We start from the raw sequence: 23,624 nt of genomic DNA, 5'->3' as shown, positions 1-23,624 counted from the left end.
TCCGAATGAAACTGAAATGTCATGGTCTGTGCAACAAGAACAATAAATCACACAGGTAACAATCGAGACGCTTAAAACGTTTCGCTTCAGACAAACCTCGAAGAAGGGAGGGTGTGAGATCGGACGGTTTAAACGATTGCCCCGTGTTATACGCAGGAGTTAGAGCAGAGGTGTCAAGAAGGAAAGGCAGCTTTAGTGGAACAGCTTTAATATGCTCGTATGGAGGATGGAGACAGTTAGAAAGGCAAAAGTACTAAAGAATATTTAGATAACGTTCAGGAAAACAGATAAAAACAACAAGAAGTTGCAGTAAAATGTATGTTTGTGCATTTTATACTGAGGTATTTAAACCCAGAGTGTGTATTATATCCTCAAGTAAACTACCTGCACCTATGGTGTGCATTTTTTATATATGGTCTGGTATTTGTACCCGGCGGCTGCATATTCTTGACTCTGGCCCAACCTGTTTGACAACCATCACACAGACACAGAAACACACACACACACACACACACACACACACCCATGTGAGATCTCTGCGATACCTGAGGCTAGCCATAACAAATGACATGAAATATAGTGCAGAGGGATGAGACGGGTGAAGGTCCACGTTACACATGGGGTATTGTTCACAATAAAGACACCTCTTCTAGTGTATCTGATCTTAATTATAAAGCTGAATATAAACCTTGAGTCTGTCTACTATCAATATTTCTATTAACAGAGTAGATATGACAGATCTGCAGCCGTCCGTGTGTGTGAGTGTGTGTGTGTGTGTGAGTGTGTGTGCTACAAGATGCCTACGTTCACTGCACAAGTTCAGACTTCTGGTACAAAGTTAAACCCTACAGGCTGAAGTTACAACTTCTCCAACCTACAACACAGAGTCTCTACAACTTTAACAAGAAAAACTTATTTGACAAACATCAACTCTGCATGAGGAAGCAACGGTTGTGTTAAAAACAATCAAAATCTGCCGTGGGTTCTTCGGCCGCGTTCACACACACACACACACACACACACTCTCTCTCTCTCTCTCTCTCACAGCACACCCACACACAGACACACTCTCTCTCTCTCTCACATACATTCTCACACACACACACACACACACACACACTCTCTCTCTCTCTCTCTCTCTCTCTCACACAGCACACCCACAGACACACTCTCTCTCTCTCTCTCACACACACACACACACACACACACACACACACACACACTCTCTCTCTCTCTCTCTCACAGCACACCCACACACAGACACACTCTCTCTCTCTCTCACATACATTCTCACACACACACACACACACACTCTCTCTCTCTCTCACAGCACACCCACACACACAGACACACACTCTCTCTCTCTCACACACACACACACACACACACACACACACTCTCTCTCTCTCTCTCTCTCACAGCACACCCACACACAGACACACTCTCTCTCTCTCTCACATACATTCTCACACACACACACACACACACACACACACACACTCTCTCTCTCTCTCTCTCACAGCACACCCACACACACAGACACACTCTCTCTCTCACACACACACACACACACACATTCACACACATACATTCACACACTCTCTCTCTCACATACATTCACACACACACTCTCACATGCAGTCACATACACTCTCTCTCACACTCACACACACACACTCTCTCTCTTTCTCTTTCTCTCTCTCTCACACACACACACACACACACACACACACACACACACACACACACACACACACGGCAGGTAAAGCTGAACTTTAATAAGGAGCTAACGTTAGATAACATTTCAGTCCTCAGCTACAAGCTAATGTTACAGCTCACTTTTAAGTCGGAAAAATCTGATCATTGCGAGTTTAGCTGTTTCGACAGGACGCTGTATTACAGGCGGAAAAGGAAACTTCCACCCAGACAAAGTTTAGTGAGCAGAATGGAGTTTATATCCAGAAAAAACACCTTTAGCTCCTTACCTCTAATCCACTCGACCGCTACTTGTCCACCTCCGGACACTATAAACAATCCCGTTCCCCGGCAGATAAAACGACGTCCCTGTAAAATGCTGTTTAAACGTCAGCTTGTGGACTCGATGCTATGCGCCGCTGCTCTGATGCGCCGTTAGAGCTCCACCCTACAGCCGCGTCCCAAATCACACAACAGCGCACTACACCGTACGTCAGGACACTAGGACGGCAGCGCGTGCCTTCTAAACACTATCTAGTAAAGTAGCATGTGGATTGGAACACAGCCCAGGGAGCATTTCTGAAACTGGACGTTGTTTCCAACAAACATCTAAAAAAAAACGCACCAGATCTTAAACACATCAGCTCATTAATTCAGAGTTATTCGTTAATTATAAGTGTTCATCTTCATCTCCACGGTTAGTTTGTGTATTAAACGCGTGTCTATAAACGACTAGGAGGATGTAAAGTTTGTAAACAGAATGTAAAGTTTATAAACATTTACTTTTGTAGCGTTGCTAAAACTGAAGGGCTTCTGTGATGGCGACACCTTGTGGTGTAGAACAGCTGTTCTTTACGGATATAGAATTAAATAAAATATTAAATTTAATATAGAATTAAACATAGAATTCTGATCAAAAGTATATTTGCACAATTATGCACGTAACCCAAAGATACAAGCCAAATAATTCAAACTGCACTGGAGCTAATGTTGCTAAGTAACATTTAGCATTTTAGCTTTTTGCAATCTCTCTCTCTTTCTCCTGTCTCTCTCTCTCTCTCTCTCTCTCTCTCTCTCACACACACACACACACACACTCATTTTCTACCACTTATCCGAACTACCTCGGGTCACGGGGAGCCTGTGCCTATCTCAGGCGTCATCGGGCATCAAGGCAGGATACACCCTGGATGGAGTGCCAACCCATCACAGGGCACACACACACACACACTCTCATTCACTCACGCACTCACACACTACGGACAATTTTCCAGAGATGCCAATCAACCTACCATGCATGTCTTTGGACCGGGGGAGGAAACCGGAGTACCCGGAGGAAACCCCCGAGGCACGGGGAGAACATGCAAACTCCACACACACAAGGTGGAGGCGGGAATCGAACCTCCAACCCTGGCCTCTCTCACACACACACACACACAGTAACTTTATCCCAGTCAGTGTGGCAGTGGATTTGAAGCTTATCCTGGGAACACTGGGCGGGATTTGGGGCAGCAGTAGACATATTAGCTTATATGCTAATTTAATTTGTGTGCTTTCCTCACAATGGACCAGTATGTCAGGCCCAGTGTTCCTAGGATATTCTCTTGGATTAAAGGTGTTAAAAACGTCATTTTTGTTAAGGAATAACTTCAAAATGATTGTTAAGAGCAAAGAGCTTTTGTGGCGGCGCCATCTTGTGGTGTATAAAAACACAACCGCTGTTTATATCTACTTATGTAATCCAGCAACAAAGCATTTCTTCCTGTCCTATGAAGTACTGTATTTGGAATGCAAAAGTCACAGCTTCAACAAAGAGCTGGTCATCAGATCCAACTGAAGATCATGTGAAAAAGATATTAAGTTATTTCATTCATAGCACATCTGTCTTACACCACTGGGATTTGGGGTTTGATTCGCACCTTCACCCTGCTGTGTGTGCAGAGTTCTCACTGTACTTTGGAGGTTTCCTTCAGGTACTCTGGTTTCCTCCTACAGACTGATTGGCATCTCCAAGTTGTCCATAGTGTGTGAATGGGTATGTGAGTGTGTATGCGATTTCATTTCATTCCAGGCATTCGTCAGACGCTCTTATTCAAAGCGACCCTACATTTTTATACAACTGAGCAGGACGAGGGTGTTGTCCTCATCGTACACAAAGTAGACTGCAGGACTCCAGGCTCCCTGCATCCCCGTTTAAGATAAGTGGTACAGAAAAAATACAGACGGATGGACTTTGATTTTGATCCACAAGGTCAATTAAACTGCAAACCTGTTACCCAAATTGTAAATTTTATGCACAATATTCTAAATAAAGAATATAATAAATAAATAAATTTAATTAATATAAATAAATAAATAAATGGATCTGAGATAGTTCAGCACATTCACATTTTACTAGATTTCAATTTGGATGACATTACTACAGTGAGCAACAGTCAATTTGACACCTCAAATGAATCCCTGAAATTGCAGAATAAGTCTTACAATATAACTGAAAAAAATGGAATTAACATGAATCACTTGATTGTCAAAAATTACCTTAATGAAGTAAAAAAAATTAAATAAACAAAACACCAATATCCCAAAAAACACAATACTCATGCAAATAATACTATGAATACTGTAACTGAGTAAAAGTGTATCTTACATAAACATTTTGTGCCATCTATTCAGCATTATTTTAAAGATATGGACTCTGCATTTGATAGCTAATAAAACAATGAAGACAACCTGGATAAATCAAAAGATTTATTTTCATTTAATTTCATACATACTTACATAGATTACATCTTTTTTATAAAGCTTGTTTTCTGCAAGTTTTGCCAAATCAGATAGCTTTTCTTGCGCATTTACAAATGTACATAAATTCACGGCTTGTACTGTAAATTACTCACCAAAATCGGTAGAAGTAACTGATCACAGAGAAATGTTGTAAACATCAGCCGTTTCAAGTTACAACCTTTGAGGCAATTTGTTCTAGCTGCTATATATATATATATATACACACACACACATACACACACACATATACTCAGAAAAAAGGGTACTACACTGCATCATTCTTTTTTACCTTTTGTGTGTGTATTTATATATATTTTAGAAAGAGATGTATATAGTGCTTGTAAAAGTACAAGTATATAGCACTTGTAAATCTTTACTAATAGATGTACCTTAGATCTTTTTAAATGTAAAATAAAGATAACTTTAATATATATATATATATATTTTTTTAAAAGGTACAAAAGATAAGGATGCTACCACAGCAGAAAAGGTGCAGTTTAGTACCCATTTTTCCCCTAAAGATTGTATATTTAGATGCATCAATTTCCACACAGTAAAATCTTCTCAATGAAATGCAAATCTAAAGTGATTCTAATGAGCCAGAGGGACTGGCATTTTATAATTATTATTACTGGGCAAATAAAGCTCTTTATGTACATTGTCAGTTGGGAAAGAGGAAAATTATTCTGTTGGGTAAGCTAGAGTCCAAATGATTAACACGAACAGCTTTCACTGTTATGTGTAAAAAATCATGCTGATAATCTTTCTTTGAATGCTCTAAAGAGAAATGTGAATGTGATGCCACATGAATGGTTTAAAAGAAACTTTTGTTCACAATGTTATTTACTTGTATTGAAAGTGCATTTTGACATCATAAGTCAGGCCCTTGTGTACAGCGGAAATACGTTTTCTTTTAATATTCAGTTTCATCAAATAAAAACCTGCCTGCAGTGTTAGAATGATCCCAGACACACTATGATATATTGTAAGCCATTTAGGTTTAGCACATCCAAAGCTAAGGGACTCAAGAATAGACAGAATAGAGACAAAAAGTATGCATGTTTCTCAGCTTCACTGAGCCTGATATATAGATCAGTCCATCTGTCTTTCCCTTAATCCTTCCCTGCTTTAGTGGTCCCATATTTGTTAAAAACAAACGGTGCAGTTACATCTACTTAACAACTTCTATTACTTTTAATTATACTCTGGTGATCGGTAACAATGCACCATTTTACTCTAACCTCATTCTGAACTGCATTTGTCCTCAGTTCACGTAACGGAAGTGTTACCTTTATAGAGATACAGCGGACATTACGACCTTCGTTACTTAAAGGCTAAATTTATATAAATACAGAACAAATTGTTGGTCACATATCACAATCTTGCTGCAAAACTGACTATGACTCTAAATAAGAAAGCACCACCGGAAATTGCACATGCACATTACTAGCCAGAAGAGAAAGGCGTGGTGACAGAAAGTAGCCTCCCAGGTTAGTAGCAGTTAATTAATAAGGGAGATCTCAAGATAGCAGGTGGAAAAGAGGGGTAAAATAAAGAGGCAGTATTGCTTACTGACAAACAGCATGAGAAACAAATAAAAGGCTAACATCCCTTAACTCCCACCCTTACACAGCTGGGCCTGAGATTCTTACCATCTTCCCCTCAAACATTTCCATTAACACAAGCTAGAGATCTTGAAGAAAAAACAAAAAACAAACCTGATGCGAAATCAGACTGAGGATTATTTGAAAACATTCCCGTTTGTCTGTGCATAGATAATAGGTTCTGAGCAGCAGACATGTCGTTTGCCACATTGTGCTCATAGCTTAGAGAAAGCTTGTCCTTATTCGACATGATGGTACTACCCAACTTCCCCGCATTCACTTACCCACCGATGTCTAAGTACAGCTTCAAGCGTGACAGAATAACCAGTCCTAACCAGGAACACTTAAAAAACTCTATCCTTCTTTATAAATATTTCTCAAGACTACGACAGAAAGCTCTGCCTTGACCTCTTTCTCCTTAGTGATACCTAAAGTACGTGCGACCTCACTGAGGTTAATGTCAATGTTCCCCATTAGTAATGATGACTGCCTCAGGGGTAGCAGAGGTGGCTGGGATGCGGGGCATCTTCTTCACCGGGCTGGGGATGTGCTGCCATAGGAGACAAATGCAAATTAGATTCAATTCATTTTATCAAACATCATCAACAACAACAATTTATTTAAACATCAACAACAACAAGTTGTATGTGTCAGGTTTCATATGAGCAAAATTACATTGAAAAAAATATTACATAAGCAGTATTAATTAAAAAAAGTGCTATTTAAAGTATTAAATGTGCTTATTAAATAACTTTAAAATATTGCTTATATATCTGTAAGTCATGATTTCATGCATACTTAAAAAAAATAATAATAATAATCACAAAATAGTCATGTAACGTTTCTTGCTATTCTTCTTGCTTAAGATCGGAAATGTCTTTTGAGTGGGATTGAGCTGAACTGCTCTCCACTCACCATTTTCCTTAAAAGGTAATTAATGAGTCATGTGTAGGGGTCCTTTTTGAGGCAGGCACATTTTAAGGGGCGGGGACAGCTTTTTACTATTTTTTTTTTTACAATTGCAATTCATCTCATGGCCAAAAGAGGGCGGTGATATTTGTTATTTCGATAATTGTGCCATAGTTCTTTAAAAGGATCACATGCTTTTTTAAATTAAATTTATGTAGAATACTATTTTAACTTATTCTTGTGGTAATAATATCGTATATTTATTCTTTAAAAAAAATAAAAATAAATAAGACATGTTTTAAAAAAAAAATTGCAGTATATTTAAAGAAGCACACATCTGCTATAGGTATATAGTACTGTATAACTGTTTCATCTTTCCACATTGGGTTAAATCACCATATCAGTATATCATAACAAAATCATGTCAAAACAAAATTATCTCATTTATTGAGCTACCTCAGATGCGGTCACGGAATTTAGAAGTGCTGCCTCCAGAGGTCTGTGTTCATCCAGAGAACGTCTAGCGTAATACCTGCGATATTTCTCATCCACTCGCGTTAGGTACCATGTTCCTGGAAACAGCTCGTCCACTGAACCCTGGGGGATGTAGTTTGCTGTGGGGGTAAACCAGATATGATCAATATCCCTACATTACATTCTCATCAGGTCACGAAATATGAAACTGGAAATGAAGCGGAGTATCAAAAATGTTAAAAGATAAAGACTTCAGTGATTTACCCAAGTGATGGGTCTCTTCTCTAAGCTTCATGTTGTCTGCAAAGACGGCAGGCGGAACCTTCTTCCTGGAGTCCAGTCGGGCCTGCAAATCTGACAGACTGGAAACCAGTTTATCTAATGAAGAACCTGAGGGGTGGACGACACACACACGGTTATGTAAACGATGACTTCAAGTAATTTCCATAAAGTTGTATGTGCTGTGAATACACGTATGCACTCACCAGGTGTAGCATCTTGTGTCACTCTGATGGAGTAAAGTGAGGCAGCGAAGCCTGATCCGTATGAGAACAAGCCAATTCTCTGTCCTGCCATCTGCTGAGGTGTAAATCTGTAAGGATAATATAAAAACCTCTCGTAAATCTTCATACAACATCCTGTGCACTCATTAACACTGTGTACTTTTGGTTATATATTTATGGTTGAAATGACAATAAAAGCTTGACTTGAAGCACCTAATACAAATGCTGCATGTTTTTCCAGTAATAGTTTTGTTAAATAAAGTAGAACTTATTTTTAGTTTATACCTGTATTTTTAGTATTATATTGTATCTGGCTCTAGTTTTGTTTTAAGCAGAAATGTACATATAAAATAAAAAAACTGACAAAATAAAACAATTCTGTGGCATTCCTATGTTAGCGCTATGATCTAGAAAGCATAAAACAAGGTGACATACTGTGCTAGAATGGAAGCCAGACAGCCATACACAGATGGTGTGTACATGTTGCCATTCTGATTGGATATGAGTAGGGAGGCCTTGGTTTTCATCTCAAACATCTCTGCACTGGCTTTCATGAAGGCCTTCTCCACATCGCGGTCAAAGTAGGTGTCCTCGGCCTTCACGTCCCTGAGGTAAAACCATAATATCGGAATCGAAACCATTAGACAAACGACAAGAGAAATAAAAGATTGTGGTTCTGTGTCTGTGATGAGGCAGCTAGAATCAGTCAAATATCTGAGATGTCTACTGAAATACAGATTTCCTAAACATTCTGCCATTGTTTTCTGATGTGCATTAGGGATGTTTGAATATTTTATATCATTTTTTGATTATGTATCAGGTTACAATCTATAGGACCTATAATATATACATTCTACAGGACCTATAGAGACGAGGTTCCATTAGTTCACACCCTATATGTTGAGCATATGTAGTGAATAATGAGCCATTTGAAATTTGACATTATTGACAAAAGAAAGATGGTAGATTCTACAAGAGCTTTTGAAAGTGTACAAAACAAAATATTAGCATCATGACAACATTATTGTTTATTGCTTGCTCATGACTTTCTGATTTGCCCCATTTGCTTTTCTGTGTTAAATTTTATTTTTTTGCACTTTGGTCTCTATCTCAAGTACACAAGACGATAATAGCAGTTGTCCCTACTTATACATTTCTAATCTTCACGCTAATGAATCCACAACAGTAAGCTGGAGATCAAAGCAGACTACAGGCTGCCCAAAGACAACGTTTTTAAGGATTATAAGCAGGGACTCACAAAACATGACAGCTCTGTCTCACTGAAGTTCTCTTCATTGGTAAATACTGACCTGAAGGCCTCCAGGCCTACGAACGGCCCACTCTCCATGTCGGGGTTGGGATGAGACAGGAAGTCGTTCAGCAGGAGTCGAGCCAGAGACTTCTGAACCAGTTTACAATAGGGGGAGTGGAAGACCATGTAGCCAAAGTCATTCAGACTGAAATTTCTCTCAATGCCCTCTGAAATATACACACAAACAAAGCATTTATATAATTATTATTAGTAAATAAATGTGTTGAGCTTCAGTTATTTAGATTATCGTTAACACAGTCTTTCATGGGGCGGTTTTACAGCCTGGAGAGCTGGGAAAGCACACCTCAGTGAAAAAGAGCAACAAAGCACTATTCCATTCATTTAAGATCCCTTCTTGTACCCAGAAACATATCATTTTCCATATCTGAAATGTCAGTAAAGTGGGCAAACAATGCACAATGCTACAGTAACTGCAGAGAGCGGGCTTAAAAGGTGAGAACAAGTGCTTACATAAGGAAACCTCATGCTGATAAGAATACACACCTCTTTGCCATTGAGCCTGAATTTTATTGCGGTAGACAGTGTAACATCTGTCCAGTGCACTGAGGTAGCACTGGATGGAGAGCTTGCCATCCACTACAGGATACTCAGACACCATATCAGGCTTATAAAAATCATATGCATGCTGCATATGGGTACCTCGTAGGCCTGCAAAAAGAGAAAATAAAATAAAAGAACACACTGTTATGAACCGCTGCTTGGACTGGAAGTTTCTACTAGATGGTTTAGTATCATGCAAACGATGTGTTTACAGCATCACACACCATTTGGTTCAGTAATAACCAAACTAAAATGACTTGATAAATCTTGAGCTTTACATCATCCAGATCCAGACCCCAGATAAAGCTTAGGGCAGTAACATAAAGGCTTCTGTTATGTTGGCCTGTGCAATCTCCTTTCTTATCAGGTGACAGTTACACTCGAAATTACACCCTGTCCACTCCTGCTGAATGTTTGAGCAATCTCTCCCACCGGTACACTCTGCCTGTTCCCGTCACAATTCATACCTCTACTTTAATATACTGACCAATCTGACAGGGTTTGAGTTGAGAGTATGATCATTTAAACAAATAGTTTCCATGATGCTCCATGATACTGTATTGTTAACTGCATCAGCCTTATATTTTCAGTACAAAAAACTCTCGACTATGTCTGGGGTGAATGGAAAAATGTCCCAAATTTCTATTTTTGCTTGAGGATCTGTGCAACAAACAGTAAGTTTAAACTAAATTCAGTCTGAACTGCTTTGTTTCCCCAGTTATACTACTCTGATTTTTTTTTAAATTAAATTTTGTCTTACATTTCTTGTAAGAATGAGTGCATGTAAACAGTAGAAAATGAAAGAAAATATATGCTGACTTTGACAGTAGCTGTTGATCAAAACAAGAGCAGTGCTGCAAGTGTACCAAAGGTCATGAGATTTTTTTTAAGGCCACATACCTCTGTCAAATGCCAGAGGTGCATTGGGCCCTACCAACATGGCCACTGCTCCAGCGCCTCCTGTAGGCCTTGCACTGCCTGTGGCATACACAGCGATATCTCCAGCCACAACCAAAGCATAACGACCTGCAGCAGGATATAATAAATATTGATCAAATACCAACAGGGACAAATACTATGTACTAAATAAATACTAATCACTTATCCTTGGAAAATCAAAGAATAAAATAACTCTAAAAAATACTTGCTTTATATTTTATCAAAGCTCTCAGCAATGGTTTTAAGACTAAATCAAGATCAAGTCAGAATGTATGACTAAGCAAAATTTACCGTCCCAGGAGCTGGACTCTACCCAGTTGACAGCATTAAAAAGAGCAGCAGTGCCTCCATAGCAAGCATTAGTCGTGTCGATACCCTCCACGTCTGTATTTCCTGATTCCTCAAACAGCTGCATTAATACCGTCTTCACTGACTTCGACTTGTCGATGATGGTCTCTGTGCCCACCTCGAGTCTTCCCACGCTGTCGTATGACAAGCAGTTCCTCTCCATAAGCCGTTGCACCACAGTCAAACACAGTGAGTTAATGTCCTCCCGGTCTGAACAGAAACCCATTCGCGCTTGCCCAAGACCGATGGTGTACTTCCCTGCTCCTACACCGTCAAACTCCTCCAGTTCTGTCTGGTCTACGTACAGGGAGGGAATGTAGACCTCCATAGCAATGATGCCAACATCTTTGGGCCAAACGGCCAAATAACTTGCAGGAAGAGAACCAGGCATTGTGATTCGGCTGAAAAAGAAAAAGGGCACTGCTAAACTCATTATGTCTGCACAGAAATATCAAAAAGAGCAATTGTTTACACACAAATTCTTCCAGCAAAATATTTGAAAGCACGTCCTGTAACACACGCACATGTTTGCAATACCTGCAAGCCTTTGGTAACAGAATTAAAGGTTTAATGTGTTAAAGGTCAAACCGCTGCTCTCCGATGACCTTTTACCTAGTTATCCGCCAAAGTAAGCTGTTCAAAACAGTTCCAAAAATGGCTCTTCTATTAGCCATCGTTTATATCTAGCACAGTGAGTGAGGAGTCTAACAGGAATTTAGACAGTGATTCAGACCAAAACATGATAAATGAATAGTAAGACGGCTAAGCTGCAGAATTTTAACCTAGCTTACATATTACATTGTGCCATGAAGATGTTGGACCTCCACTGAGATGAGGGTGACTCTGTGAGGATCCTGAGTCATCTAGAGATCTACCAGCTCCAGTTGGACTCTGCTATACTAAAGAGGAGATTCAACTCCATGTGGTCTTTGAGGACAACAACAAATACATCAATACAACATTTATCAGACTGTATATTTATAATCACACCCTCCAGTGTCACGCATATGTGGATGAGGTTCCCCTTTGAGTCTGGTTCCTCTCAATGTTTCTTCCTTTACCATCTAAGGGAGTTTTTCCTCACCACAGTCACCTGAGTCACCTCAGACTTGCTCATTGGGGATAAATACAAACACATTTAAATATCTCTAATATTAATCTTGAATTCTGTATTATATTATTCTTTATAATAACCTTTTGTTCTACGTTTATGTTCTGTAAAGCTGCTTTGAGCTGCTTTATGTCAACTGTAAATTGAATATGAAAAAGAATCACTATCCATATGCTGTTTAGGGCAAAAAATAATGACATTAGATCAGAGATTCCCCAATCTTGGTCCTATACGATTTAATTTTTCCTTTCACAGAGTAACCAGCTGTCAGAGTCAGTGATTTAATGTGACCTCAGCAATCAGCTAAATGAACACGACCTCTCTATAACAGGCTTACACGTTAAGCTAACCAGATAAATATCCTAACTCGACTATACACACAGCTAACAGGATGTTTCATGACTTGTACAACTAAAATTAGCACATGTAACAAAAGCCAAACTTAGTTTATGACGTTAAATATTACTAGTAAATTAGCACACGTATCTATAGTTAGCTAGCTAAGTGTTATAGTTAGCAACGCTAGTGTCATGACGACAGCTAGCTAACACGGCTAAACTAGCCGGAATACATAAAACCGAACGAGTCATGAATCCACTACTACTCTAGACAGACAGTTTTCTCGGAAAAGTTCAGATAAGCAGGTTGTAAGTTCTTACCTTACAAACATATAACACAAAAATATTTTTCAATGTCAGAAAGAGAGGAGTTTCTGCCCCTTCCCGGAGATCATAAAGTCAGTTCCCTCATGTGATTAGTGCAGCCGGACAACAAGAGCGGACGAACCGACTTCCGGTTTAACAGACATGGTATAGTATCGGTGCCATGGTAACGGCCAAGATAATTCATCTTATCCAGTTATTTGTAAATACAAATGCTGTTAATGTTGTATAAACTTTAATGTTTACACTTTTCACACCTGCTCACATCTGTGCTCTATAATAAAAGATTCATACTTATCACAAGCCAAAGAAATAATAGCAAACAAACATTAGCATTCAACAAATATTACCTAATTTTTAGAGTAAAGAAAATTATTTCCCCACTTTAACAGTTGTTCATCCTTTATAAACACTTTCTCTTTAGACTTATAAACTTTTTCTCTTTAGGTTGCAATAAATCCAGAGCCAGACCCAGGATCACTGACTGCAATATATAATAATAATAATAATAATAATAATAATAATAATAATAATAATAATAATAATATATGCATTATATAATGTCAATAGGAGCCATATAAACAAAGTAGCATATTATATGTATAATAGATAATAAAGTTTAAGAGGTATTACAATAATTCATTCATTCATTCATTCATTCATTCATTTTCTATCGCTTATCCGAACTACCTCGGGTCACGGGCGTCTCAGGCGTCTTTGGGCATCAAGGCAGGATACACCCTGGACATAGTGCCAACCCATCGCAGGGCGCACACACACACACAATCATTCACTCACACACTACGGACAATTTTCCAGAGATGCCAATCAACCTACCATGCATGTCTTTAGACCGGGGGGTGTTCACGGTGTGTGTGTGTGTGTTCACTGCTGTGTGTGTGCACTTTGGATGGGTTTAAATGCAGAGAACGAATTCTGAGTATGGGTCACCGTACTTAGCCGTATGTCACGTCACATTTTTCTGATTATACAATAATAAAAATCCTGTTTCATCCTGTCACTCCCCCCCCTTATTGTTATTTATATCATTCCTGTAGGTTTAATGCATTTTACTTGTGATTTTAGTTTCTGTGTGTTATTATTAATTATCCAGAACATTAAAGAGGTTCAAAACATTTCACCAGTTTTATTATTATTATTATTATTATTATTATTATTATTATTATTATTTGATTTTTAGTAATTCATAAAATAGATATACTTTTAATTTTTATCTTATTTTTTTCCCCAGTTATTCATACTTTTGTCTTTAAAATAGTTTTTAAAAAAACTTTTTTTGTATTTTGTTTATTTATAGCCTTAAACAATAAACTGTTTAACAAAAAAAGGAGGGAAAATTAATACTCACCTATAAGTATTGAGGTTCTTCAATAAATAAACTGAATTTAAAGCCACAGTTAGTTGATCTCTGTGTGGATGAACATTTAGATGCTGTATTTATATACAGTTAGAGGATATACACCTGAACGGACGCTATTCAGTCTGGGACACGTTTTAAGCGTCCAATCAGGACAGAGAAACAAATTTCTCAAAGTTTATTGCCCGCCCCCTTTTTTTTTACCACCCACCAATCAGGACGCTCGCAGCCCATCCGCGATGTGAGTGGTTCAATGGTGTGAGCGAATGACGTGGTATGGTGAGAGTGTACCGACCAATCAGCACGCGTCTTTCAGTACGACCCACAGGCACGGGCCAATCCGCGAGCTCCAGAGTACATTCACAACATGTTGTGGCTGGATATTCAAATATTTCCTACCTTGAACATTAGAAATAAACTGAGACTGAGGATGATTCATATAGATTTAGTAAATATGATGAAGCACCTATAAAATTTTAATGTATAAAGTAATGCTTTATGAAGCCAAACATTCTAGTTCACATGAACAGACTACAGACAAACAAACAAACAAAAAACCTGTACATCCCTGAATGAAGTATTTTTTTTTACCAAAATATAAAATTCTTATTAATTATAACAAATTATATTAATATATATTAATCAATAAAAAGTATTATTTTTAATAAAATTAAATAAATAAAATGTAGTATTTTTTGTATTGTTTACTTATTATTAATGAATACGTATACCGAATACGTATTAATTAATATGTATTAATTGTGTATAAATCTATTAACTGTGTATAAATCATATGTTCTATGAAACTCTTTATTTAGTTTTGTTACAAACTTGTATCACGAAATAATCCGTTTCTCCCAGTTTCTGTGATTCATGACATATAAACACAGTTAACATGTGGAAATGGTCAAAGGGAGTGAAAATACACTGTAAGCTTCAATGTTTTCTTCTTTAAACACTGTTTTTATTTCAATTAATCATTTTTAAAGTCTCTTTCTGTAACGTATTAACAGGTTTTAGACAGTATTAACAGGTTTGTAAAGGATTTTGTGTCACTTCTCCATGCAGAACATTTTAAGCTCAGTTAAATTTATAAGATTTGTGTATACGGCCTTCCATCTCCATCCCAGACCACTTCATCCCGTTTTTAATCTTTTGGCAAATTTAAAATTCGCATGAAATTATTTGAGTTATGCACTTGAACAAACTTATGTGATGGAAAGGTTTGTGTTTTGCTCCATTGTAATGAATGAGAAAGGGGATTTTACATACATGAAACCTTGCACCCAGGGAAAGAGAACATGGTTGAAAGCAAAAGCAATTCCTTAAGACAGGAGCGAATGTGTTTGCTTCTATTTAAAATATGCTTTAAGGGTGTCAGTAATGTTGATACATATTTCTGAGAAAAAGGTAAGTTATTCTAATGACTTGACATCATCCTAACAAGTTTGTTGAAAGAATGTTCTATCAGTCGAGGGTTTATTGAATACAATCAATTTTTATGAAGGGTGCCAATAATTCTGGAGGTCACTTTATATCAGTTTTAAACGAGACTTAAATGTTTCGTATTAAGTTTTCCTCAGTAAGGACTTTTACAAAAAGGTGTTATAAAATAAAAGTAAACATTGTTTTGAAATGTTAAGCAACATTTTAAAGTCTAAATCATCTTTTAATCCTTAGATTTAATTTTTGTGTGCATTTTGTGTTCAAAGATCGACAGTGTGAAAGAAAGCTGCATGAACAAAAAATAAGACCAATTTCCCATTTTTATTTGCTAAAGACAAACACCAAAATAAGTCAATTTGTTATAAAAGGTTTCCAATGGGATAAAAACTTTAAACATTCTCAATATGCTCAAAATGAAAGAATATATCTTAAGCCAATTGTTCCATTTCCTTAACCCAGAGGTTTCAGGAGACTATTTGCACAATAAAAATGGAGCTAATATAAAATTAGCTCCTAAGCCCTGGAAATCTGAAAAATAGAGTAAAATAAAAGTCAAAATAATATTTATATATATATATATATATATATATATATATATATATATATATATATATATATATATATATATATATATATATATATATAGTGTGAACTTTGGTAGAAGAAACTCTATAGGACACCTGAGGTAGTAGAGACTGGAATAAAAAAAGCAATAGACTTGAAACAAAACAATACATACAAAAGAAGAAGAAAAAGAAGAGGATGAAGAAGAAAAAGAAGAAGAGAAAGAAGAAGAAGAAAAAAAAAAACAAAAAACAAAAACAAGAAAGAAAAAAGTACCAAGTAACAAGAAACAGCATTATTTCACAATTTCAGTCCAGCTCTGATCCATAAAAAGAGCAAATACAACATATTGGTGTAAAATAAAATACATAACAGCTAGAAAAAGAAAAATCAACTGAAGTATTGAATTACAGGTATGACATATTTCAGTAATACTGATTAGCTTTTTTATGAATTTGAATGAATCTTGATCTCTTTTCCAGTATATAAAAGACAGAGTGCATAATTTTAAAGCTTTTCATAAAGACATCAAAAAAAGAAAGATAAAGTTAAGAAAAAATAAACCAGATGGAAAAACAAAAATATGTATTTATGGAAAAAAGTGTGGTATAAAAATACAGGAGTCAAGTAAAATAATTTTAGCTACCAAAAAATTTCACATATATTTACATCTTAACTCTTCAAGCCTGATCAGCTTGTATCCCACACAAAACGTGCATTAAATAAAGTTTTATTTCTTTATTTTAAAAAAATTCTATCTCTTAAAATTGTCACAATTTTTGACCCCCTTCTTTTGATTAGGGGGTTAGCAAAAAAAAAAAAAAGAAAAAAAGAAAAATGAGCCTTATCATTGTTTAACAGGTTACAAGAACATCACAAACACTTGAAGAGTTACAATTCATACAATTTTAACATTTAAAAACATTTCAGTGTTTCTAATCCAAAAATAAAAGAGACTTTTTTCCCCTCCAAAAATAACTGATGAGAAAAAAAGGCCCAAGCTCAGCAATATCCCTCCACCATAAACAGCGAACAGCGCTTATATTCAGCCTGAGGTGAATCAGCAATGCTCAGCTGGACAATGAGCTCTTAAAACATGCACTGGATATTCTTAAGGACAACAAGATCAACATCATTGATTATAAGCATCAGATTGAACAGCACCAAGAAGGCAGATGAGGAAAAAATAAAAAAGACTTCTGAAACAAATGACACCGTTTACACTGAAGGCTCATGAACATGCTAACATGCTATCACAGAACCTGAAGGAAAGTGAACCGCAAATCGGTGTTTTTAACAGAACATTACAAGTTAGAGTTCAGTGAAGAGGTTCAGATCAATTTGCTGGTCTCAATATCGAAAACTCTGTTAAACAAAGAAAGCTAATAAATGCATCATTATCTCCGCCTTTAACGCATAAAAATCAGATAATTTTACACGGGATTTCCGTTGAGATTTAATATAAAAAAGAAAAGATACATTTCAAACAGATCCCGGCATTATAAGCTTTCACATTGAGCTTTACGCTAGCTGAAATAGCTTCTGTTGAGCAACACTTTTCCCTGAAACCCATTCATGGTGTTTTTACATGTCACAGAAGAAAAGCCTGATGGCCTGACAGTAAAATGCACAAATTTGTATTAACGGTTAAATGCAAATAATTTGAAAATAATTCCATCAGCTAAAACAAGGTTACACCCTTACTTGAAAAACAAAAAAAAAAAAATCTTGCTCCAGTTACAGAGATTTCATTTGGAAAGCATTTCAGCACCTTCCTGTGATTGAAATGGCAACAAACAGTGCAGAAAGGAGCAGAAACTTGGTTTAAACACAAAAACAGAATGCAGTGAAGAGACGCAACGCTTTTATAAAGGCACTCGATGGGGTGCTTTTGCATTATTTGCTGAGGATACAGCAGTAAAAGGCCCTGGGTGTGTGTGTGTGCTGAACTAGAGCTAGTGCGAAGGGGAAAACAGCAGTGACGGGGCAACCCGGACAGGCGCTTCAGTAGTTCCTGGAAGCTCAGTGTTACCAGTTATGGCGAAAGATGGGGTGTTTGAGGAGCTCGCGTGAGGGCGGCCGGTCGGCAGGCTGCAGCTCCAGACAGCGCAGTGTGACGTCTCTTACGCCTGGAGACAGGTGTGGAGGAATGGTGGGTGCTGTGGTAGCACTGGCAATCTGAGGGCAGGAACAGAGATCACAGTGCTTACTACATATTATACTGCATAAAATGCAAAGGCAAGATGATGTCATCAAAAGGAGAGGATGGAGATGATTAAATCTGTTTAAAGGCCTAAAATTCATAACACACAGTGATGTGCTGTGAGAATTGACTCACAGAAATGATTCATTTGGTGTTTAAAATGATTCATTTGGTGATCAAACTGGTTAAAAGAGCTTTGTGTGCGTTAGAAAAAAGTGGCAATAAAAGCAGGTTGGGAAATGGAAAAGTAAACTGGAGAGAAAGCCCAAAGGAACTGAGCTGGAATTTCCTTCATACACAAATACAACATAACCAAGAGGCGGGTTGGGAAGCGACGCCTCCTTGTCCTGACTCGACATTATTTGTTTCAATTTCTGTTAAAGGACACAGTAGCCAGAGATTCTCTCTAGAGCAGTTTTACTGTCAGACTCCACAAAGACTCACTGAATACTACAGAAACTCTTTAAACTTGAACCGTACTGTGTTACTCAAGTTACTTTTGGCTAAAAATCCACTGCCTCAACCATAAAATGTTGCTGATCTTGGTGTCTTAGTTTTCTTTTTAGTAACTTCTCCTTATCCTAAACTAACCTTTTATCTAAACAACGGAAGCCTGACAAGTATAAATACATAACCAAATCTTTAAAACTCCTTCAAAGAAGTGTGGGAAATTATAGGCCTGAATTTCCAAATAAATTACATTTTGTAAACTGAATGTATGTATGTATTAGTATAAATGTAATAATAAAGTGAGACTTTACCAGCGGCCTTTACAGCTTTACATCACAGTTCCTTTTATAGTCTTTTGTAGACGAGTTGCATACACATATTTAAAAATTAAAAACGTACATTAAAGCATGTCACTTAGTTTTTGCTGTAATCCTCACCTTGAATATGAGTGCCAGGTGGTTGGAGTGTTTCTCTGCGTTCCACGGTGGCTTGGCACACGACATCTCGATGATGGCACAGCCCACGCTCCACACGTCACAGCTACGGCCATACTGCTGCCCCCTCAACACCTGAAGCAGCACAATACACCATACAGAATGGTCAGCTGCTTCTATAAAACATGTTCCCACATTATAACTCAAACTATTATCTGCATTATTGTCATGCATGGGATCTGGCTAGTGTCTTCTCTCTGGAGTTGTGTTTACATTAGCTCTACCCCGGACCTCGGTGCCAAAAACGCAGCCGACAAGAAATATGTAAGAAATATATACGTTTCAACAGACAGGGTGGAGTTGTTTCGGGAAAGAGAAAGACAAACAGCAAACAACTCTAAAATCTGTGGGAAAGCTCCATTAAGTTGCTACATGAGCATTTTTCTGTAGAGAGAACCTGGAATATGGTTACAGTTTCATAAACATAGACAACAGTGATTTCTTTCCCCAGCTCATTTATGCTATGATTACACTTCCTGAAGACTATTTAAATGAAGTGACACAGAAAACCATCATTTATATTTTTGTCTAAAGCTTAGGTCACTGAAGTACAACCTATTTTAGTATGAAATATGACTTACTGTGGTATCGGTTAAGTATATAAGTATATAAACCCCCCCATTGTTACAGTAGACTTTAGTAGCCTCAATTAAAGTCTTTTATTTATCCGGTTGGGATGAAATCTGGACGAGTTTGTTGTATATTTAGTATATGAAAAGAAAAGAATAGACAAAAAGTTCTCTCTTTTTCTTTTCTTTTTTTTTTGGGTGTTCAGCATTAAAAGGCTTTAGCAATGAAGCTTCCTGCTGAACTGGAAGCTTCCTAATTAAACAAAGTCTGTAGCAACAATAAGAACAAAACATCAACATGCAGGCCATTGTAGCTACCTCAAAAGGATTACAATTTTCTTTCACTTGGAGTTAGTGAGAAATCTAAATGCACTTTGGCCAGTTTGTCCAGAGAGCCACGTGAATCTTATTGCCACACAGAGCGCTCACTAGACTTGGCTGCAGTTTTGTCTGGCATTTAAGTGGCCAAAGTTACAAAAGCAAGAATACTTGTGCCTCTCTGTGTGATGTGTTTACACATTTCATATTTCACAGTCAATTCATATTTGAAAAAACATGTTTTCTGCATCAGTGAAGCAGGCCGATGGTTTGTCGGCGTGTGTTAATTTTTTTTGTCTTACTTCAGGTGCCATGAACGCAATGGTGCCCAGTAGCTGGCCCTGGAACTCTCCTGCACCCGTGCCCTTGGAGGCCAGCCTCGCCGCTGCGCCAAAGTCGGCTATCCGCAGCCTCTGGCCTGTGCTGTCGATCAGCAAGTTGGCACCTTTACAAGATGAAGAGAGAAACGTTCAGAAATATTATATTACCGCTAATTCACTTAAGGGTAGGAAAATGAGCTAAATTGTCAAAAGGAATGTTTCAAGCAGTTTAGTGAAAGTAACCGCAAATCCAATGAGACAAAGTTTACTATTAATGAACCGTGCAATGCACAGCCAGAGCTTGCATTTATGCAGAGACGGTGTATAAGCCACCAGAGGCCACTGTGGTTTTAATATTACAGAAACAGCACTATACCATTGATACAGAATTTCAGACCTGTCATTTTATGATTTAAAATGGATGATTGTTACTGTTAGGTGGTTTTGTTGTTTGTCAACAACAAGAGATACTGCACAGGGAAATTCTCAATTCAGAGCAATATTACTATTCTACTATAACTTCATTTCATACATAGTTCACAAATATATATAGTTTTATATATGTAAAGAAACAAAAGATCTCCATCCATCGTCTAAGAAAAGTGAAATGTCATGCAATGAGAAATGACTTTTGACACAAATCCTGAGATTTGAGAGATCTTACGATCCCAAAAGAGATCAAGCAATGCAAGAGCTTTGCTTTTCAGTCTGGGATATTTTCTTCATGTCACACGTTTTCTCCATAGGCTGCGAAGTCTAGCACACATATAACGTGATGACAACAGCTGAACAAACCTGGACAACCACCATGATCAAAGGCTGACAGATTTGAAAGGAATCACTAACAGTGAATGTCCACATTGTTATGACATATGCTTGATAGAAGAGCTGGTATGAAACTGTTAACATTTAAGGCTTGTTTCAGCTTTGACCCAGTTGTGTGTGCACATCATGGTTATAACACAGCCTAAGAGAATGTTATTTCCCCTTCCTGCAAACTAGATTCCAATCACAGCAGCATTGCTAAGCTTGTGAGCTAATTACTGACTGGTAGTGAAAGTCCTCATCCCTTATTCTGGGATCAATGATGATTCTGCACAGCTCACCTTTGATGTCACGGTGGATGATCTGATTCTCATGGAGGTAGGCCAGACCTCGAAGCAGCTGCTCTGTGTAGTTGATTACCACACCTTCCTTGAAGGCACCGTACTTGTTCAGCAGATGAGACACAGAGCCACCTGGAACGAAACAGAGAAATGGACTTGGTTCATAAAAGAGCCTAAAGGTCTGTATGACTTGACGGGATGCAAGAGAACAACCTCCAATTGAATCAAAATGTGTTACAATGTTGTGAGAAGCCAAGGACAGCGATTCCTAGAAATCGAGATCCTACCTGCCATCCACTCCACAAACAGGTTGTAATTGTTCTTCTCGCAGGTCGCGCCCAGCATGCGAATGATGTTGGGGTGATTGAGGTGGCCCATCAAACGGATCTCCTCCCGCAGAGTCTCCACCACTTCCTCCTGCTCAGACGATGTGTTCCTCACATAGGTCACCTATAAATGCATCACATAAAGAAGTCAGGAAGGAGATCTTCTGCTTTTTTTTTTTTTTTTTTTTTAATTAAGTTGCTATGAATGAAGTAATTCTGGAACTGTTTCTAGATTTTAAAACCTTCTTTCTACCCTCTGCAAAACTCTGACGTTCTCTCTGTCGACTTCAATTGTACCTTAAAGTAATTAATTGAATATGGGCTTTAAGAGCAGTAAAAGAGCATAATATGGAGCACCATAGTCTGCCCAACCCCAGTCTACATCTAGTTTCTGCCTGGCAACACATCTAAAGCTGAGTTGATTCATCCACGGATTTACAAGATAACCCTCTTTCTGGCAGACAGCTTTGACATAACCATCTCATGTGTTTGTAACACGATCAGTGTGACTCAATAGCAGATGATGACACGTAAGAATTTAGTGTGATACTGTATTTGAGAGACATGGACTTCTGACCTTGGAGACATGGAAAAGTAAGATAGGAGTTCCTTTCAGTTAAATGACTTTCTTCCCTCATTAACATAATTATGATGATTTTGTTCTCGTTTTAGAACAATTTTGCATATCTACACTTGATCAAAAAGAAATCCTAAACGCTGTTAACCAGCTTGTAGGTGAACTCTGATTGGTCAAGGCTGGTAGGTGTGGAAGCCTTTTGCTTAGCTAGAAACAGTGACTGGCCCCATTCAGTGTCATATAATTCTTTAATCAGTCTGTAAACCTGGCATGACTCCAATGCAATACTAAGATGGGCACAAAACACCCAGAAAGTGCTGAAATGCAGAAAGATAAGACGTGGGAGGGAAAGACGAAAGGAGGGGGAGAGAGTGAGAGAGAGAGAGAGAGAGAGAGAGAGAGAGAGAAATAGAGCTGTCAGATTGGGCACAAAATGTATGCCCTTTCTTATCATTTAGAAATGATTTAAACAGTTCTAGAACTTAAAGCAGTGACTTAGGTTAGTGAGTAAGTGTGCTAATAGACATTTTGTTATTAGGACAAAAAAAAACAAAAAAAAACAGTTTAATATATTGTCTCTAATAATGCACAGAAAATTCTTACTCAGTAATTCTTACTCAAATCTTTATGTTATCTTTTTCAACAGTGGCAATGTGAACAATCTCAGACGTTCGCGTGTCTGGTCTTATTACTCAGGATCAGTTTTTCACAACCCAGACGTTAGGTGTGAACCTCCATAGTGGACATCACAAATATGCAGGTCCAGAAGAATAAAACAGACGTTCCTTCGGACATGTATACACACACCTGTTTCACTGCCATCAGCGTTCCGGTGCCGACGTCCTGGGCTTGGTAGCAGGAGGAGAATGCTCCCAGACCAATCTGCTGGCCCTTCAGCCACTCTGCACCCTCACGGTAGGGCTGTTTTGCTTTGGTATGACCAGGCAATGTCTCTGGTGTCTGAGCACGAACAT

General features: G+C 37.9%; 3 protein-coding genes across 8 annotated transcripts in view; all 3 read right to left on the bottom strand.

The window, feature by feature from the left end:
• The window catches only part of tln1 (talin 1), a 63,837-nt gene extending 61,695 nt beyond the window's left edge, over positions 1-2,142 (bottom strand). For both annotated transcript variants that reach the window (XM_060895967.1, XM_060895968.1), the window contains exon 1: positions 1,986-2,142. The gene's annotated coding sequence lies outside the window, so the exon portion shown is untranslated. The remainder of the gene's footprint in view (positions 1-1,985) is intronic.
• A 2,335-nt stretch (positions 2,143-4,477) lies between these two features.
• hmgcs1 (3-hydroxy-3-methylglutaryl-CoA synthase 1 (soluble)) lies at positions 4,478-14,392 on the bottom strand. Of its 2 annotated transcripts, none has more exons than XM_060895984.1 (10): positions 14,269-14,392; positions 11,070-11,527; positions 10,740-10,865; positions 9,783-9,947; positions 9,277-9,445; positions 8,402-8,572; positions 7,949-8,055; positions 7,728-7,853; positions 7,446-7,603; positions 4,478-6,630 (listed from the first exon to the last, which is right to left on the bottom strand). In XM_060895984.1, the coding sequence occupies exons 2-10, from the start codon at positions 11,515-11,517 to the stop codon at positions 6,541-6,543; spliced, it is 1,560 nt and encodes a 519-aa protein (XP_060751967.1). In that variant the 5' UTR covers positions 11,518-11,527; positions 14,269-14,392; the 3' UTR covers positions 4,478-6,540. The 2 variants fall into 2 exon arrangements, with proteins under 2 accessions (XP_060751967.1, XP_060751966.1); XM_060895983.1 differs by lacking the exon at positions 14,269-14,392 and adding an exon at positions 12,897-13,044.
• Positions 14,393-16,025: 1,633 nt separating this feature from the next.
• map3k1 (mitogen-activated protein kinase kinase kinase 1, E3 ubiquitin protein ligase) overlaps positions 16,026-23,624 on the bottom strand; it is a 36,386-nt gene continuing 28,787 nt past the window's right edge. For all 4 annotated transcript variants that reach the window (XM_060895636.1, XM_060895637.1, XM_060895638.1 and 1 more), the window contains exons 15-20: positions 23,458-23,610; positions 22,035-22,197; positions 21,748-21,879; positions 20,624-20,766; positions 19,378-19,509; positions 16,026-18,465 (exon numbers count right to left, since the gene is read on the bottom strand). In XM_060895636.1, coding sequence (XP_060751619.1) covers positions 18,316-18,465; positions 19,378-19,509; positions 20,624-20,766; positions 21,748-21,879; positions 22,035-22,197; positions 23,458-23,610 — 873 coding nt within the window. In that variant the 3' untranslated portion in view covers positions 16,026-18,315. The remainder of the gene's footprint in view (positions 18,466-19,377; positions 19,510-20,623; positions 20,767-21,747; positions 21,880-22,034; positions 22,198-23,457; positions 23,611-23,624) is intronic.

The sequence above is a fragment of the Tachysurus vachellii genome, chromosome 20 (assembly GCF_030014155.1).
Source record: "Tachysurus vachellii isolate PV-2020 chromosome 20, HZAU_Pvac_v1, whole genome shotgun sequence".
Classification (NCBI taxonomy): Eukaryota; Metazoa; Chordata; class Actinopteri; order Siluriformes; family Bagridae; genus Tachysurus; species Tachysurus vachellii.
Note: the sequence above shows the minus strand (reverse complement) of the source record. Positions and strands in the feature narration are given on the sequence as shown.

Bases quoted from the DNA above. Each gene is read 5' to 3' on its own strand.
- hmgcs1 (XM_060895983.1), bottom strand. The intron at 9,446-9,782 runs GTGTGTATTCTT...TGTATATTTCAG, and splicing joins TCAGGCTCAATGGCAAAGAG to AGGGCATTGAGAGAAATTTC. The intron at 8,573-9,276 runs GTCAGTATTTAC...GTTTTACCTCAG, and splicing joins GTAGGCCTGGAGGCCTTCAG to GGACGTGAAGGCCGAGGACA.